Source organism: Apis florea, unplaced genomic scaffold (genome assembly GCF_048593485.1).
Source record: "Apis florea isolate Af1SG1 unplaced genomic scaffold, ASM4859348v1 contig_3585_pilon, whole genome shotgun sequence".
In the NCBI taxonomy this organism is placed as follows: domain Eukaryota; kingdom Metazoa; phylum Arthropoda; class Insecta; order Hymenoptera; family Apidae; genus Apis; species Apis florea.
This window is the reverse complement of record NW_028256788.1, coordinates 765,128-782,712: the sequence shown is the minus strand read 5'-3', so window position 1 is coordinate 782,712 and position 17,585 is coordinate 765,128. Positions and strand designations below refer to the sequence as shown.

General features: G+C 25.8%; 4 protein-coding genes across 18 annotated transcripts in view; 2 read left to right on the top strand and 2 right to left on the bottom strand.

Moving 5' to 3' along the window:
- Positions 1–281, bottom strand: part of Pgant9 (polypeptide N-acetylgalactosaminyltransferase 9) — a 324,242-nt gene extending 323,961 nt beyond the window's left edge. For all 5 annotated transcript variants that reach the window (XM_086914110.1, XM_086914104.1, XM_086914108.1 and 2 more), the window contains exon 1: positions 172–281. The gene's annotated coding sequence lies outside the window, so the exon portion shown is untranslated. The remainder of the gene's footprint in view (positions 1–171) is intronic.
- Positions 282–374: 93 nt separating this feature from the next.
- tum (Rac GTPase activating protein tumbleweed) lies at positions 375–3,948 on the top strand. The gene is made up of 10 exons (XM_003694441.4): positions 375–750; positions 1,064–1,266; positions 1,327–1,481; positions 1,574–1,985; positions 2,060–2,229; positions 2,332–2,458; positions 2,576–2,808; positions 2,880–3,177; positions 3,255–3,430; positions 3,506–3,948. Exons 1-10 carry the CDS (start codon positions 666–668, stop codon positions 3,567–3,569), a joined length of 1,923 nt encoding a protein of 640 aa, XP_003694489.1. The 5' UTR covers positions 375–665; the 3' UTR covers positions 3,570–3,948.
- A 92-nt stretch (positions 3,949–4,040) lies between these two features.
- Positions 4,041–15,015, bottom strand: Iml1 (GATOR complex protein Iml1). 11 transcript variants are annotated; one of them, XM_086914090.1, is made up of 25 exons: positions 14,892–15,015; positions 14,391–14,800; positions 14,191–14,316; positions 13,654–14,125; positions 13,381–13,577; positions 13,023–13,306; positions 12,701–12,930; positions 12,388–12,600; positions 12,173–12,319; positions 11,955–12,101; positions 11,293–11,301; positions 10,128–10,345; positions 9,828–10,033; positions 9,592–9,766; positions 9,322–9,522; positions 8,513–8,608; positions 7,943–8,016; positions 6,330–6,437; positions 6,040–6,247; positions 5,863–5,971; positions 5,566–5,787; positions 5,297–5,457; positions 5,046–5,214; positions 4,628–4,944; positions 4,041–4,570 (listed from the first exon to the last, which is right to left on the bottom strand). In XM_086914090.1, the coding sequence occupies exons 2-25, from the start codon at positions 14,739–14,741 to the stop codon at positions 4,373–4,375; spliced, it is 4,638 nt and encodes a 1,545-aa protein (XP_086770216.1). In that variant the 5' UTR covers positions 14,742–14,800; positions 14,892–15,015; the 3' UTR covers positions 4,041–4,372. The 11 variants fall into 11 exon arrangements, with proteins under 11 accessions (XP_086770216.1, XP_086770226.1, XP_086770217.1 ...); XM_086914100.1 differs by lacking the exon at positions 7,943–8,016 and adding an exon at positions 6,835–6,950; XM_086914091.1 differs by lacking the exon at positions 7,943–8,016 and adding an exon at positions 6,835–6,905.
- A 341-nt stretch (positions 15,016–15,356) lies between these two features.
- On the top strand, positions 15,357–17,541 carry LOC100864958 (uncharacterized). Its single transcript, XM_003694442.4, has 4 exons — positions 15,357–16,160; positions 16,248–16,610; positions 16,700–17,003; positions 17,158–17,541. The coding sequence occupies exons 1-4, from the start codon at positions 16,026–16,028 to the stop codon at positions 17,415–17,417; spliced, it is 1,062 nt and encodes a 353-aa protein (XP_003694490.1). The 5' UTR covers positions 15,357–16,025; the 3' UTR covers positions 17,418–17,541.
- Positions 17,542–17,585: the final 44 nt, after the last annotated feature.

The following is a 17,585-nucleotide window of genomic DNA, read 5'->3' as shown; positions in this document are numbered from 1 at the left end:
TAAGAAGAAAAATTTAAATGATACTACTTAAATTCTATTCAAAGTGGACGATTCCATTTTCAATATTATAGCTTTCATAAGAATGAAAGTAAAGAGAGAAAAATTTACTTATGAATTTATAAAATTTATCAAATATATTCATGTTTCGTATAGTTATATTTTTGTACTTACTTTTTTTGAAGTTGTTTGTTGAAAATTTTACACTTTAAATCACAAAAATATTAATTTTATAACAAATAAAATCGGAATGCACTATATCCATGTATAACTGACTTCCCGCCGTGATAGAACTAGCCATCTGGCGGAGAAATAAAAAAGTAATCGAAGAAATACTTCTGTGATTGGTTGAATTTAAACCGCTGTAAAAAGCGGTTGTTGTGTGTTCAACGTACAATGTCAACGGCTTCGTGACACGGTAATATAGTATATTCATCGAAGAAATAATTTTTCAATAATATCAGTGAAAATCTATGATAGAAATGTATAACATGCATTATATTATCAGATTAATAATTAAAAATCTAATAAATTGATATTCATAACGATACAAGAATTGTAAGAACGAAATAATCGACAGAAAATCGTTACAAACTAAGTTGCGTGGTTCGTACACATATGACAAAATATCTTAATTTCCTTTAAACAAGTTCTACAACAATTTGAAGATGACTGCGTCGTTGTCGTTGCTGGCAAGCCACGACGAAGTGGTCCGATGTACAAATGTACTCGTAAATGGAGCTTGTGAAGAAGGTTTGATTTTCACATAATTATTCTACATAATGTTTTAATTAATTTGTATTAATATCTCTCTTAATATTAAATCATAGTTATAATTTATTATTATTAATATTATTTCATTATTAATTTATTTCTTAAAATCATATAAAAATGGAAATGCATATATCATTATGTTTCATAAATTGAAGAAATTTTACGTATTATATAAATTACACTTTACTACGTAAATATGTAGAATATAAGAAAATATTATCGTCATTTTATTCCTGAAATATAATTTTAAATAATATATTAAATTGAAAAAACATATTTTATTTTCCTATAGAATTTTTAAAATTTGCTATAAATCAAGAAGAAATGAGACAAAAATGGTTAGCATCTATACAAGAATGTCAACGTCTTCATACAGCTTTAGAAAAAGCTCATCAAGAAGCAGCTGATTTAGATAGAAAATTAAGCCATGCTAGAAGACTTCTAGATGAAGAGAAAAAAAGAAGACGTACTGTTGAAGAACAAAGAAATTCATTGGTAAATATATTTAATTTCCAACCATTTAAAAGAAATACTTTTTTAATCATATGTATTTAGGAAAGACAAATTGCTATGGTTAGAGATCTTTTATTTAATGACGGTGGAAGAAATTTAAATGATGAAACTCGTGAAAAATTGCAATTTTTAAATAATACTACATTAAATGGTCGACATAGTAATATACATATTAAAGATGTTCATCAAAATGAAAAGTGAGTTTCTTGCTATGAACGATATATTCGATATTGTTGATAAAAACAAATACTTGATTGATATTTTAAAATTCAATAATTATTATTTTCAGATTAAATACTATAGCGGAGCTGGACTCCACTGGCTCTATTTTAAGCGACTTAAGTTGTTTTTCAAAATCAGAAGATGATTTAGATATTAGTGCAATCATTCAACAAAATCAAAAGAAACGTGAATGGAAAGAGCACAGACCTAGTGGTGAATATTCCGCGAAAAAGCGACGTAGTGGAACACAAAAAACCACAGAATTAACTTCATCTGATAGAATAATAGCCACAACTACAGTAGTGATGCCAAAAGATGGCAATATCACTGCATCTTCTGTAATTGAAGCTATACCTGGAGATGAGAATCAAGATCCACAGGATCCTTTACATAATTCACCTAAGAGACGTAAAAGTGGTGATCGTAGTAGATCAAAGTTAACACCTCTTAATACAAATGAAATACAAATTGATACTGCTGTGAGTAATTTTATTTAAAAAAATTATTTTTTTCATATTTTCATTTTAATTTTAATATTAAAATTATGTTATAGCCGTCTGCACCAAAAATAGAAGCTCTCACATCAGGATCAGATTCTGAAGGTATCTTTAAACCTAGTCCAAATATTGGAGGATACACTTTAAATACAAAATCAGCTAGAGGACATAGTTTTATAGCAAAGACAGTAATTAAACCAGAAGTTTGTACACCCTGTGATAAAAGGTAAAATATGTAAGAAAGAATATTTATAAAAAGAGATAATAAACTAAAAATTATAAAAACAATTTTAATTGTACATAAATATATATATATATAATATTTTAGGATTCGTTTTGGAAAAATAGCTTTGAAATGTAAAGATTGTAGAGCCACAGCTCATACAGAATGTAAAGATTTAGTGCCATTACCATGTATACCTACTGGGAATACACCTACATTACGTGGCACATCAGTAAATATTTAGAAAATATTTATTAATTTATTAATAATAAAATAATTTATTATTAATAATAAAATAATTTATTATTAATAAATTATTATAAATTTATTAATAATAAATTATTTTTAGGGAACAATAGCAGATTATACACCTATGATTCCACCAATGGTACCATCATTAGTTGTCCATTGTATTAACGAAATAGAATTAAGAGGAATGAGTGAACAAGGATTATATAGAGTAAATGGTGGTTCAGCAGAAGTAAAATATCTGAAAGAGAAATTCCTTAAAGGCAAAGGTGCCCCTAATCTTTCTGATGTTGATATTCCTACCATATGTTCTACTCTTAAAGATTTTCTTAGGTATATTATTAAAATAATTCATAGAAGGAAAAAAATTAATCAACTTATAAAATTTCTTTTATTACTTTTAGATCATTACGAGAACCGTTAATTACTGTCGGATTATGGGCAGACTTTGTTCGTGCAACTACTATTACTGATAAACAAGATGCTGATGCTGCTTTATACCAAGCAATTTCAGAATTACCTCAACCTAATAGAGATACACTTGCCTTTTTAATTTTACATTTGCAAAGAGTATCAAGCAGTCCAGAGTGTAAAATGCCAATAAGTAATTTAGCTAAAGTTTTTGGACCTACTTTGGTGGGTTATAGTTCTCAAAAACCATCACCTACTTCTCTTCTTTCCGAGACGAATAATCAAGTTGCTGTTAGTATAAAAAATGAAAAATTGAAAATATTAATTATTTGGTTTTTTTAAAAATATAAGATTTTTATCTTTTATAGATCGTAGAAAGTTTATTGAAAATTCCCTCAGATTATTGGGCAAATTTCGTCAATCCTGAAAACATACATAATATTGGTACTCATAAAACTGGTGAATTACAGCATACACCATCCCAGGAATCTTTACTTAAACGTAGTATTTCCCGTGGTTTCTTTAATACTCCACTTGCTTCTAGGTTTGTATCTTCATTTTTTTTTTTTTTTTAACTTGATAATAATGAGATGATACTCATACTAAGATATTGTTACAGTCGATCATTTATGAGAAAAAATAAAAAATACTTTGGGACATCTCCCTCTAGAGTAGCCTTCTAATGGTATGTACTTATATATTATATTTTCATCGATACATCGACAGTACAAATAATTCCTAAATAATTATTTGCTGTTTGATTATATTTTTTCATGTGCAACATGATATTTCTACATTTTATTCAAAATTTTATAATATTTTGATTAAAATATGTATGTAATGTATGGTATAGAATATTGTTAAAATATTGGAAAAGTACAATACTAGAGATTCGTATAAGTAAAATAATAATATATTATGTTAAGTATTTTTTATAATAATTTGAAATATATGAAAAATGTGCTGATATTGTTTCAACATTTTTCTAAATTGAGATTAATATAATATAAAAATGAAATGTTACGTATAGAAAAATAAATAAATGTCATATTTTTGTTAGTATATCATCTTTAAAAATGTAAAAATACGAATTTCTTTATTTCTCTCTCAATGTGACTTTACTTCGTTTTTTTATAAGTATATCAGTACACATATTAGTAACAAAAATTATAAATTTATTACCATCATTAATTTCGTAAACAAATATCTTATGCAAACTAAGTAAACTTGAAATATGTATTATAAACATTGCTTTTCAGTTCTTTTACATTGTTTTTTAAACACTAAAATATATCATTAATTTTTGTACATACTTTCGTTTTTATAAGAATAATTGTATCACAAGTACATAGTACAGTTTAAATTATTTCTTAACTATTTAAATGAGATACTTATTTTAATGATAGTGAAATTAAATTCCTTAAATACTATAATTAAGATGTTAACTTATAAAACAATATGTATGTTATATATTTTACTTGATATTTTAGTTCGTTTTCGTACATGATTTTTCTTTTATTTCCCAACAAGATTCCCAAAATTGTTTTAATCTGTTGTCCCCATTTGAACAAAAATGTCTAAAGTCTTGAATAAGTTTTTTTTGAAATAATTCATCGCCGATTAATGTAGATGACGATCTCCATTTTCGACTAATCATATGATTCCATGACCAAAGAAATCCAATCTAAATAAACAAAAATTAATTTCTTTTACTAAAAAAAAAAAAATTACAAACACTTACCCTTTTATCTTTATTATAATCATCTTTATTTTTTCCGCTAACATGTCTTGTAATATATGCTTCATGAGGACTAGGTTGATCGGAATGAATTGGATATCCTTTCTGTCCTGTATTTCGTCTTACAATATTAGTAGCAGTTCGAGGACGAGTTTTTGTGTTTATTGTAGAAGGAATTAATATAAATGCATTGCCAGTCATGTGAACATATTGATGATCATTTTCAGTACTTTCTATTAAACATGGAACAAAACCAAATCTTTGTACGATTGTTTCTTGAAATAGAAAGAATCTTTGTGCATAGGTTTCCTCTCGAAATTCTGAAATCGGTGATATAAATGCAATCTTTTTCATTTCTTATTTTATATTTAATTATATAAAATAAAATTCATATTAATTCGTATTAATATCAAAATCAAACCTTCAAAAAGATGTCGTTTATTTGCCATAAGACATTCGGTATTTAACGGTATAAAAATAGGTCCCCTTAAAGGATCACTTCTTAAAGTGAATGGTAATGCTAACAAATCACTGGGAATAGGAACCATTTGAATTCCACATGTTTGAGCTTTACGTTGGCACACAAATATCTTTCCAAATTAAAATTCAAGTATAATAATTATTTTCAAAATATAATTTTGGTTTATTTATATAATGTGAAAAAATACTTACAAGATCAGCAACTATACTACCAGATGATGCAACCCATTGTACTACTAATTCATAAGAATGATCCACTTTATATATGGATTGATATCTTAAATGTCCCCATTCAATCCTATCACTTTTATTGTTTATATCTATATCTAAATGAGTGTGTTTATATAATGGAACTAAAAAAAAAAATTACCAAAGTAAATTAATATTATGTCATTTCTTTAGAATTAGTAAAAGATAACAAAAGAATAATAAAAAATAATATATTTAAAATATAAAAGTACCTTGCCACTCTGCTTCATCTGCAATGTCTGATATGTCTAAATCATCTTTGAGAAACGATACTACGTTTGATTCATCCACGGTATCGCAGCTAGATATAGTCATCGGAGGAAATGATCCTGACGAGGGAGGTTCGCACCAACCTTTGGGTGCTTTTATTTCAACTTCTACCCATTCATTTTCAAAACTTTGCAAGTCTCCCAAAGGTGAAAAATAATCTCCAGCTTAAAAATAAAAATTATATTAAAAAATAAATATCAAATTTTTATATAATTAATAAACAAGTTAAGTTATCTTACCTCTTTGATTTTCTTTATCTTGTACTATATGGTATAAATAAAATCCTAGAATGAATGGTTTTGAAAAATCTCCAGATGCATGACATATTAATTTATCCTGTATCATACCCTAATGAAAATATATCATTAAAATATGATCAGTAGAATTTCTTTACATAAAAAAAAAATGATTTTTACATTCATTATATTAGTAGCATTCTCTACTGTCACTCCTCCTTCTATATGATTATTTAACCATTGTACTGCATCTGCACTAACAAATGTTTGGCTTGGAAGAGATGGATGTTGTGTAAGAAATCCCACTCCATTTTGCGAATGTTTCATTGCCTCTAGAATTTCATTATTCGATGCAGTATTTTTTAACTTCGTTAATTCCATGCTTGAACTGTCAATGACATTCAAATATTAATAAGATATTGATGGAAAATTTATGTGATGTATAAATTTGATGAAACTAGATATTTTACCTATCCTCATTAGAGTCAAAATGATCTTGCTGTTGCTCAAGTGAAAGAGGTAACACAGCTTCACTAGCAGGTGAGATTCGTCCTCTATCCATCACTTTGGAACCTGATCTAACAAAAACAAGTAAAATAATCAAGTAATACTTATAATGAAACATAGAAAAGAAACACAGAGCGATTGAAAAATTAAGCAATGTCTAAGATTGCAATATGGAAAGCAACAAAATTTATTTACATATGCATAATACCATTTGCATCTTTTTTCATACGATAATATAATATCTTCAATTAATATGTATGTATATAAAAAAATATAAAATTGATTTTTTAATGTTCAAATATAAAATATAAAAATAGTTTTATTATACTGTTCTCAAAATTATAATTATGTTTAATTAATTATAATTAATGTTTCAATAATAATAACATATAAGATATACATACATATTTTTCCATAATTGGAAAATATTCATATTTAAAGTTGAATTGAAAAAAGAATAAAACCAACCTGTTTGGCACGTGGCGAGGAGTGTCGAGGCACGTGCGGGCAGCCGCAGCGGTATTCACTACATGCCTCTCCTGTACAGAGAACCCCGTCACTCCCTCACTCACTACCAATATTTTCTACCAGAGTATTTGTACAATTTTAATTTTATTCTTGACAATTTTCTATAATATTTTATTATTAACTATAAATACATAGTACAAATACTCTGTATATTATTTTTACTAAATGATGTAAAGAAGGATGAAAGCAGCTGAAAAGTATAGAATGGGCAATATATACAAAGATTGTTCTTAAACATTTACAAATACAATCTTTTCTATTCTGCACACCCTTTCCAGAAATAGAACACATTAAAAATATTCATCACCTTTAAATTCATCACCAGAGTAGAAGCATGTAATATTTTTAAGCAAATAACAAAATATTAATTGAATAATTCGAATTTTAAACTGACTTCCTTTTTAATACTATATGATAATACTTAATACTTGGTGTATAAAGCATATACGCAAATCATTATTTTACTAATTTTATTTTATAAAACGTGCAGATGTGCAGTCTATCAAGAGTTTTGTGCAATATCGTTTTTACTATGCATTCCTTTATTAAAAAATAATTTGTTCATAAAGTTAAATAAATAAAGCTATATATGTGTTTGATATAATCGATAAAATCAATATAATTAACATAATTTTTATAATCTATATTATAAATAATATTAAAAATAATAATTATATATATATATATATATATATATATATAAATTATTATATTATATATTATATAATTATATTATATAAGAAAAAAATACCTTTTAATCAATAAAATATATAAGATATATAATTCCTGCAAACATTTGTGCATGATTTCTTTTCAATCAAAAATATAGTTATTTGCATTAAATATTTCGAAAAAATATAAGCACAATTAAAAGCTGTTCTATTTAGTAATTAAACATATGCAGTACAAAAGCAAACAAGCCAAATAAAAAATCATCAAACATCAAACTTCCGTGGACCCTTCACTGCAAGATGAATAAGTTGCAAGCTATACCATTACATTTGCTAAAGCAATAATGCCGAAATCATCAATCTAAGCTTGTTCAAACCTTGGTCTCGGTTTCTCTGGTAGACGATTGCTTCCGAGTCGCTCCCTGAAGGGAGAGCTGCCGACTAGATTGGTCTGAAAAGCATGATGAAAAGTATGGGTAATTGTAAATGTATGAATAAGCTCATGATCATGAAGAAGTATATCTCTGGTTTGTTTAACTGTAATATATTGTTAACATCGTATTCAGAGAGCATTATTACATCGATGAAAAGAAAAGAAGATAAATAAAACATCTGCGTTTTGCATTACACAAAAGCTTGCTAAAAATTATGTGCGCATTCAAGGCAAATATCAAGCATGGTTGCATTCATTGTATAATACTGTGTAAGCTGTCTGAATGTTCTAACTAATTTTATTAATTATTAAATCTAATTATTTATTAAAATCTAATATTAAAGTATCAAAAGTAATTGATATACAATAAAGATTAAAAAAAGAACATCAAGATTTCATAGGTGGTTTTTGTTGCCAAATGAGGCAAAATATATTGAAATTAATGGATTGACATGATAATGATTTCATCGACACCTGGGTCAGCATATCGAGGCTACAGGATACGAGGATATACCTGGTTAGTGAGGACAATCAGGCTCGTGCTGTGCCTGCGCCTGGTCAAGTGAGAGGCAGGATCTCTCTGGGAAACACCACCTAGAGTTGAAGGGTTCTGAAACATATCATGCTAAAATACCCTCTCCTAACTTTCTACTGGCCTATTTTTATCTACAATTATGTGTATCTTTCATGTAATTGTGTAATCTCGGCATTGATACTTATAGCTACAATACTAATTTAAAGATGTTATTTGAGAATAATTAGTTTATATATATATATATAAATATTGCCGTATTTGAATATGTTATAGCCACTATAAGTGATTTATTGAGTGCCAAATAAGCTTGTGAAAAAAATCGTGCCATTTTTTTCGAAATTTAAATTAACCCTTGTTATTATTTGTTATATCCTAAATATCTAATACACCAGAGAAACGCACTATACTATATTACAATGGCACTGCATGAAAAATTTTGCAAAATAAATCAAAATTACGATTTCTAATATCAAATAAAATAATAAATATTTAAAATCAATGAAAGCACCGAAATAAATTGCGTTACTTAGGCGTACATCAGGCATGCGACATCCAATTTTATAGTGCAAAAGAATATGATACAAAACGAACCGTTAAATTCGTATACTGTTCAAATTTAAAAAAAGAAGAAAAAAGTAATAGCAAAATATTTTCTAATCTAATTTTTCTCTATCTTTCTTTCTGACAATTTCAATTTATAAAATGTTTGTTTTATATAATGTATGTTTTTAATTCCTGAAAAAAATAGTATATATATTATGTTTTAATTATTTTTATACAAAAATTACCCAATTTTTATTTGGATTCGGGCGTCTTATTTTATTGGGCCATAGCTCAATGAATCGTAAAAATCCATCCAAAAGAGAAACTTGTTCAGAAGTAGTGAGAGGTGTGTATATGTCACATCTTGATGATCCTTCTGAAAATTTTCGAGTCGCAGAATTATGTAAAGGAAGTAAAAATACGCGAAATCTCCAATATTTAAGTGCCTAGAAAATTTTATTCATTTTTAAAAAATTGAAATTAAATATATATTTTTTATATGATATAAATTTTACCTCTACTAAAGCAAAATCGGTATGACCCCTAGTACAAATATAATGATCCAAATAATTCCAATTATAATTTTCTAATTTTTCTGTTGTAAAAGATATCCATGATACTTCATAAGTATCGTGATGTGGTGCATGAAATCGATAAAGATAATGAATATTAAATGGAGGATATGGATGTCTGTAAAAATACATATAATTAATTTTTCTTTATTTATTAATTTATAGCTCAAAATTTTTACCTTGGCCGATATCTTGTTACTGTTATACAATTATCAAATAAAGATATTTTATGAAATATTCTACCAATACTTAGCAAATATTCTTCTTTAGGTTCTGATTCTGTTTGCCGTCCTCGCATTACAGAACTTATTGCAGGAACAGTAGTACTACCAGGTGTATTGCTTTGATTTTTATTATTTTGTGCTAAGATAATTAATTGAAAACCCTTAATTATAAAAAAAAAATAGTATATATATTAGTTATATGTATGAATTGTATACATATATGAAAAAATCTTATTAGTACAATTAATATAATACCTGCGCTAATCTTTGCGATACAAGTTCTTTAAATACTTCGGCAGTTGTTAAAGGTTTTTTATATATAGCTCGTTGTTGAGCAAAATCTGTATTAACATCATCAGGTAGAAGATTATAATCTGATACCACATAGTCATTTTGTAAGCTTCTTTTGTCAGGGAAATAATCTGTAGTAATAGGCAAACATGCTGGAATTGTCAATGATTTCCAATCAACACCTAAAAAATAAGATATAAAATATATGTGAGAAAAGCAATTTGCATTTTAGATTATTTGAAATAAATAAAAATGACTTATTTAATATATAATGTTAATTTCATAACTACATAAGTACTAAATCTAAGTATTTGTAGCAGTTAATACAAAAATACATAGATGTAGTATACAGAAGAAATTTTTTTCACAAAATTACTATATAATGCAAGTATGTATTATATAAATACTACTATATGTATCAGAGATAGTAATATATTAGTGTTACGATATGTATTACCAGTATGTGAAATCCAAGATGATCATACTAAAGCATGCAATGCAAAATATATTATTTATAATATAGTTACATGAATGTTCAAAATAATTTGTTATAAAATTTTCAAATTTGTGAAAATGACATGAAAAGTATACATATATCTATATATAATTAATAAATATTTTAATAGATTTATGTAAAATTAAATTGCTAAATATTAGTCTACCAATATTATTATGTACTATTAATGATACTACTAGTTATTAATATAAGAAATTAGTAATTAAAGCAAGATGATAGAATGAAAGGATTATGGAATAGATGAGAAAATGTTTGAAGAATATTTGAACCACAAATAGTGATTTCTTAATAGTGATAGAATATATGGAGAATCATTAAGAAAAAAAATTAGAATTTTGAAAAGTGCAAACTCTTTATAAAAATAAATAAAGATAAGAGATAACGAAAAATTATATGTAGGTGTATAAATGATTCTAATAACAAAATAGATTATTGTTTGTAGAAATTTTTTGGGAATTAGAATTACATTTTTTTTGCAATAGAAAACATACATGCATAGAAGAATCATAAAAAAACTAGAACTATGAAGAACAAAAGTCGCTACAAATTTAATTTCCTAAAAGTAAATGTGTACCATAACCGAATCAACCCCCAATAACGTATAGCGCTAACCTATGATTGCTGTTTAATGTGACATCATAGTTGTACATCACACACGCGTCAATGCGTCCAGCGTTGCATCCCAATAAGACGTACCATAGCATGGAAATAAATGTAATAATATTATTCATATAAATGATCGATGAATTTCAAAAATAAATATGAACATGTCCAAGAATGAAAATACTTCTTATGCATGATGATTGTGTGATTGTGTATCAAATTTTCATTCATTTCTACTTGGAAAACAATATTTTGTTTTTAAATATACATATATTTAACTATTTTCATTCTTTAAGGAATTATATTTTAAAATATTTCTATTAATCCTTCTTGGTATGAGTATGAATGAAATGTTTTATCAATATATGCATCAATTGAATAATTTACATTACACCTACATTTTACTTATGTCTTTATTGTTTCTAAAGCTGCCAAGAAGCATTATATTTCTGCAATTAATTGTTCAATATTTTCTGCCATAAAAATTAGTTATTTGTTTTTAATAGAAAATTCTTTCAAAATTCTTTCTTCAAACTGTAAACTCATTTTATAATAATTCGTGAATAATAACATGGCTAATATTGTTATTTGGATATGTTATAAAATATTATTTGCCAGTAGTTATATAGTATATTTGTGTCATAAATTACTTTATTAAAATATATGCAAACCTGTGGTAAGTGCTGGTGTCCATTCCTGTTCACCAGTAGCACCCCATAATAATGTTAAAGACTTATTTCCTGTAGAAGATATTGGATTCCCACTTTTATCAGCATTTGATAATGAAAGATTTAATCTTTGTGGTTTAATTTTTGTATCTATGAAAAACATAGATGCAATTCTATATTATGATAATACATAATTTATGTATTTTATATAAAATACTAACGATCTTGAATATTATTTGAATTAGAGATGTCATTATGTTCCATAGGGGAACCACTTATAGTAGAAATAATGTCAGATTGTGATTCTGAACACATTTGTGTTGGTACAGCTTGATAATGATGTTGCTGTATAAGCACACCTGTTGGTCCTAAAATGTTTAAATTAAATTTAAATAATTATGAAATTTTCTATTATTATATCTTTATTAATAATTACCTTTAGGAAAAATATGCGTCCATCTCCGTCTGTTGCTAGTTAATTTAATTGTAACATGAGATGGATCAAATGGATTTATAAGTGCTCTACTTGGTCTAATATTTGTAGGTTGAGATATTGTATTTGTAGGACTTCCAGCACTACCAACAACTGGCCTAAATGGTGGTGATATTTCTGAATCGGTTAAATCGCTTTTTACCGATATTCTTGATTCTGTAATATATAATTATTAAATATTTTTTAATGTTTTATTGGTATTCACGTTATAAATAATGATAAGAACAATATGTTGAAAATAATTAAAATAAAATACCATTAACTTCTCCATTAGATTCATTACTAGTTATATCATCTATTCTAGAAGGTATTAAAATTGCTGCACTTCTTGTAGCAGCTGGAGGTGAATGAGATTCAGGTGGTGGATGATGTATATCAGGATCTGACATTTTTCTTTTTAAAAGTTTTAGTATATGTGCATTATTATGTGTTTCCATACTTGTAACACTTGTCTTTTTAGTTCTTGTTGTAACCCGTTGCAAACTACTTATATAAAATTTTAAATTAGAATCTTTAATTTCAAAATTTTAATTAAATTCTATTAATTCCATTCAAAATTTTAATATTATTAAATTTACCTTGATGTATGAACTGAAGGTAACTGAAAAACTTGTGCATCATATGCATCATAATCAAATAAAGTATTATGTAAACATTCTCTTGGATCTTCTTGCAAAAGTTTATTTTTACATTGCAATTTTCCGTTTTCCATTGATTGTTTTGATATCCTTTGGGGAAGTTTTATACGAGGTATAAATGTTGAATAGGGAATTTTTTTATTTGTTGAATAAAAACTAAGATTAATCCAATGTGGCATACTATAATCATCAGGTGCATTAATAGATGTGTCTTTATTATGAAACTAAAATCATATCAAAATTTTAATATTCTCATATTGTTAACATTATTATTTAATATTTTTTTTCTATATAATACCTTTAACAGAGGTACTGCATGTAATGGCTGCTCACCAACACACACCAAATCACTACCAACTCCATTATCAATAATTCTTTGTTTTGTAACATTTGTTAATTCTCTGTCAACTTCAAAAACACCTACACCAGGTGTAATCACTACAGATAATTGACCAGTTCTATCAAAACTACGATCCAGATAATGTTTCTCAAATACTATAAATAAATTAAATTGAAAAATATATCTCACAGAAAATCATATAAATTTAATCATATATTTCTAATATATTACCATTTAAAGACATATTTAAAACTTCTAAAAAATTGCCTTGGGCAGCTGTTGAATTAACTGCTTTTGGTATAGAAACACCTGGTTTTTGGTGATATTCTAATACAATTTTTTGATAGTCTGTGAATAGTTTACGTAATTGTACCAATACATTACTCCAATCTTCAAATCTTTCATTTTGAACTACTACTCTGTAGAAATCTTCATAAAATCTTCCCCTATAATCATGTTGCAAACACTCACGCATATGATTTGGAAATTCTTCTGGACTGCTAGCATTATAAAATGTTCTTGAAAATAGAACTATTGTTACTTCGTGATTACTGCCATTCTTTTTCCATTTTTGAAATAAATCAGCTAAAAATCCATTAACAGCTTTCTCAAAATATAAATCACCATGAATATCAAAATCCCACATTTCTGAACTCATTTGAATGAAAAGATATACCATACTTGTTGAAGAACGAAACACAACCTAAAAAACAAATTTTTAAAAAACAATTTTATATATATTTTATTTCATTATATTTAATTTTGAACCTTAGTATCATTATTTATAACACCACAAGCAACTCTGTCACCTTGAGACCACATTTCATATACTTGACATCTTATACTGCCTCCACAGAATTCAATCTTTTTGTTCATATATACACAAGTATTTACCTGATAAAAATTTATATAAAGTAGAAGTAAAAAGTAAATATTTAATACATATATAAATAAATAATCTATTCTACCAAACTATTTTTTAGTCTCCACATTTCACTCCGACCCAAATATTGATCTTTAAAAGTAAGTTCAACAGAATCCAAAGCTACATCATCTGGATTAACAACATTCATATATACATCTGTAAATGTTCTTAATTGAAACATTGTGGCTACATTATTTTCCACACTAATTGTTTCACGTCCTTGTAAATCTTCTTTAAATGATGTGACTTGAAGAAGTAAACGACTAAATTCAACTTCTGGATGATAAATTTCAACAACATCTCCAGTTTTTATATTAGGATGATCTTTTGGATTAATTATTAAATCTTCCTCACTAAAGGTTTTTTGATGTACTATCAGTTTATATAGCTTCATTTTTAACCCATTACTTCTTTAATAATAAATTTAATTGTAATACATAAGAGAATTAAATTCTACAATATTATATTATATATATATATATATTTCTGTACATATTAATTAAAAAAATTTACATAAAATATATAAAATAATCAAATAACTTACTATTTATTTTCTATCCAGAAAATTATTTGAAATAAATAATATTTTTAAAATACAATATTTAGATATATTGTTAACAATATATCAATTAAAATATTAATTAATAATAAATATATCAATATTATTGTGTTTTACACAAATTCCAAAATCCTTTCTTTTTTTAACATTATCCTGTACTGGTATAAAATTTATTCACATTATTTTAATCCAAATCTCAAAACATAAGAAATGTTAATACTCATATATAGGGAATAAGAATTAATATCAAACTCAACAATTGTATTTTTATATTTTATTCTGTAAAGTCTTAGTAACACATTTGTTTCATACAAAAATGTTACTAGCCATCAGTTTTTGTTATACGATCAATATTTTTTAATTTATGCATTAATCATATATGTATTTTCATAAATTGTATATAAAAATTTAATAAAGAACATGAAATGAAATAAAAATATATATTATGGATAAAAAATATAATTGTTTTAAAAATTATTAAATTTTACAAATTAAATAAAAATTATTAAAAGTAAGCCTATATTTTAATTATAAATAAATTAATTTAAAAATATTGTGGAAAATTGCAGAACTCAAAATATTTCAATATTAGATAATCTTATTTAATTATTTAAAACATTGTAATAGTACAATCTATCAATTTTGTCCAATATACATTATATGTAACGTAAGTTTAATAAATATAAATTATGGTCAAATTAAGTAAATAAAGAATAAAATTATATTTTATAAAAAAAAATTTACAAGAACTTATTTTATTTAAATTAAATTTTGTAAAATATTTCAAAATGCAGTTACGTAATTGTGATGGTATTATATAGAGCTTCTATTAAATCAAAAAGTTCCTAAAAATGCGGCGTCTGCTAAAGCACTGACAGTGTTTTGTTATAAAAAAAAAAAACGTAATTTAATCTAATTTGTTGAAAGATTTTTATTATCGTTTCTACGAAATGGATTTATTAATGACACTTCCTGATATTTGTATGATAACTATCTATTTCCATTAAAATCATAGCTATTTATAAAGATCAATCATGTTATGGATATTGTATAACCTATGTAACGTATTTATCTAATTGTTGTTAAAAATTGAAAATATATTTGATTAAATGATGAGAGATGCGTACCAAAGGCCTGCTATTGTTGCTTATGTGCATAGCAGGGAGCAGCATCGTTTTTATTGCTTTCAGCAATCAACGACCTTCCATTCAAACTCTGGTTACAGAGACACACAAGCAATTACGAAACTTCCAAGTAATTATTTCTATGACAATTAACTTCTATTTCTTATTTATAGCACATATGAGAACAGTTATTAATGTTTCATTATAATTTTTACAGGAAAATTTAAAAGATGTTGAAGAAAAGCGTTTGGTAACAGATTCCAAGTATCTTGCAATGCTTGGTCTTGATGGGCAAGCAAGCACAACACCTTTTAGTCTTAAATCTCAAAATGTGACTGTTGTTTCTCTTATTAGGCCTGGAAATGAACAACATATTTATGGCTTTGTGAGAAATATCAGTCATTTTTTGCCAAATAACAGTATTGTCATTTATAGTGTTGGATTAAATGATGATTCTTTGCAAAGTATTAGAACAGCTTGTAATTCTACAAAGTGTAATGTGATTCATTTCGATATAAGTCTATTTCCAACTCATGTTGAGGATGATAGATTACACGTTTATAGATCTTTAGTTATTCAAGTAACTATATTTTTATAAATACTTAAATATATAATAATTAAAAATAAAAACTATATTATTTAATTTTTTTTTTTTTTTATGTATTACAGACAGCTTTAAATACCTTAGGAAATATACTATATATGGATTCAAATGTGCGTTTAAATTCTTCAGATATTTCAAAGTATTTTTTACCAAAATCTGGAATTTTAACTTGGCCTACAAGGCATGCAATTAGTTCTTTAACGCACCCAAAGATGTATGAATATTTTCATGTGTCTGCAGAAAGTTTCTTTTTTCTTCCATTAATAAGAGCATCGCACTTAGTAATTAGAAATATCAAAGAAATTAGAGAAAAAGTAATGTTGCCATGGATTCAATGTGCATTAACAAGAGATTGTATTTGTCCCATTGGTATATATGTCAAAAATAATTTTTGTATATTAAAAACCTAATTTAACTTATATTAAAAATTTATGCATTAAAACAATTAATTTTAATATGTAAATAATTTGTTATTATATGTAATAATAATTGTTATTTAATATGTAATAATTTATTATTACAGGAGCTCAATCAGCAGGATGCCGATTTAATAAGAAACCACAATACCGATATTCCGGTTGTCATGCGTATGACGCGTCTGCATTGAATATCGTTCTTGGATTGCATTTTAATTTTGATGACACATATTATGTACATCAAGAACGAGAAACGTACTTTAATAAAATAGAACCTGAAGAAATTACAGAAGAGTATGAAATGATTACAAAACAAAACAATGTAACTGAGTCAAATTTAAGAAATATTATATCAAATGAACGCTAATTTCTTGAAGATCGTGATTAATTTAAAAAAAAAAAAAGATAATTAAGTGATATGTCGATCAAGCACAAGTAATATAAGGATACATAATAAGTTAAAAACAAATAAAGACTTTAGTGAACATAAACTATATTTGTGTATCATTACCTTCAAAAAATAATTCAGCTTTCG

Excerpts from the sequence above, each read along its gene's own strand:
- tum (XM_003694441.4), top strand. The coding sequence starts at position 666 with ATGACTGCGTCGTTGTCGTTGCTGGCAAGCCACGACGAAGTGGTCCGA. Across the intron at positions 2,809-2,879 it reads ACTCTTAAAGATTTTCTTAG|ATCATTACGAGAACCGTTAA; the intron begins GTATATTATTAA and ends TATTACTTTTAG. Across the intron at positions 3,431-3,505 it reads AATACTCCACTTGCTTCTAG|TCGATCATTTATGAGAAAAA; the intron begins GTTTGTATCTTC and ends ATATTGTTACAG.
- Iml1 (XM_086914100.1), bottom strand. The coding sequence starts at position 14,741 with ATGAAGCTATATAAACTGATAGTACATCAAAAAACCTTTAGTGAGGAA. Across the intron at positions 5,788-5,862 it reads AGATAAAGAAAATCAAAGAG|CTGGAGATTATTTTTCACCT; the intron begins GTAAGATAACTT and ends TTTATTTTTAAG. Across the intron at positions 4,571-4,627 it reads ATTATAATAAAGATAAAAGG|ATTGGATTTCTTTGGTCATG; the intron begins GTAAGTGTTTGT and ends TTGTTTATTTAG.
- LOC100864958 (XM_003694442.4), top strand. The coding sequence starts at position 16,026 with ATGCGTACCAAAGGCCTGCTATTGTTGCTTATGTGCATAGCAGGGAGC. Across the intron at positions 16,161-16,247 it reads AGCAATTACGAAACTTCCAA|GAAAATTTAAAAGATGTTGA; the intron begins GTAATTATTTCT and ends TAATTTTTACAG. Across the intron at positions 17,004-17,157 it reads AGATTGTATTTGTCCCATTG|GAGCTCAATCAGCAGGATGC; the intron begins GTATATATGTCA and ends TTATTATTACAG.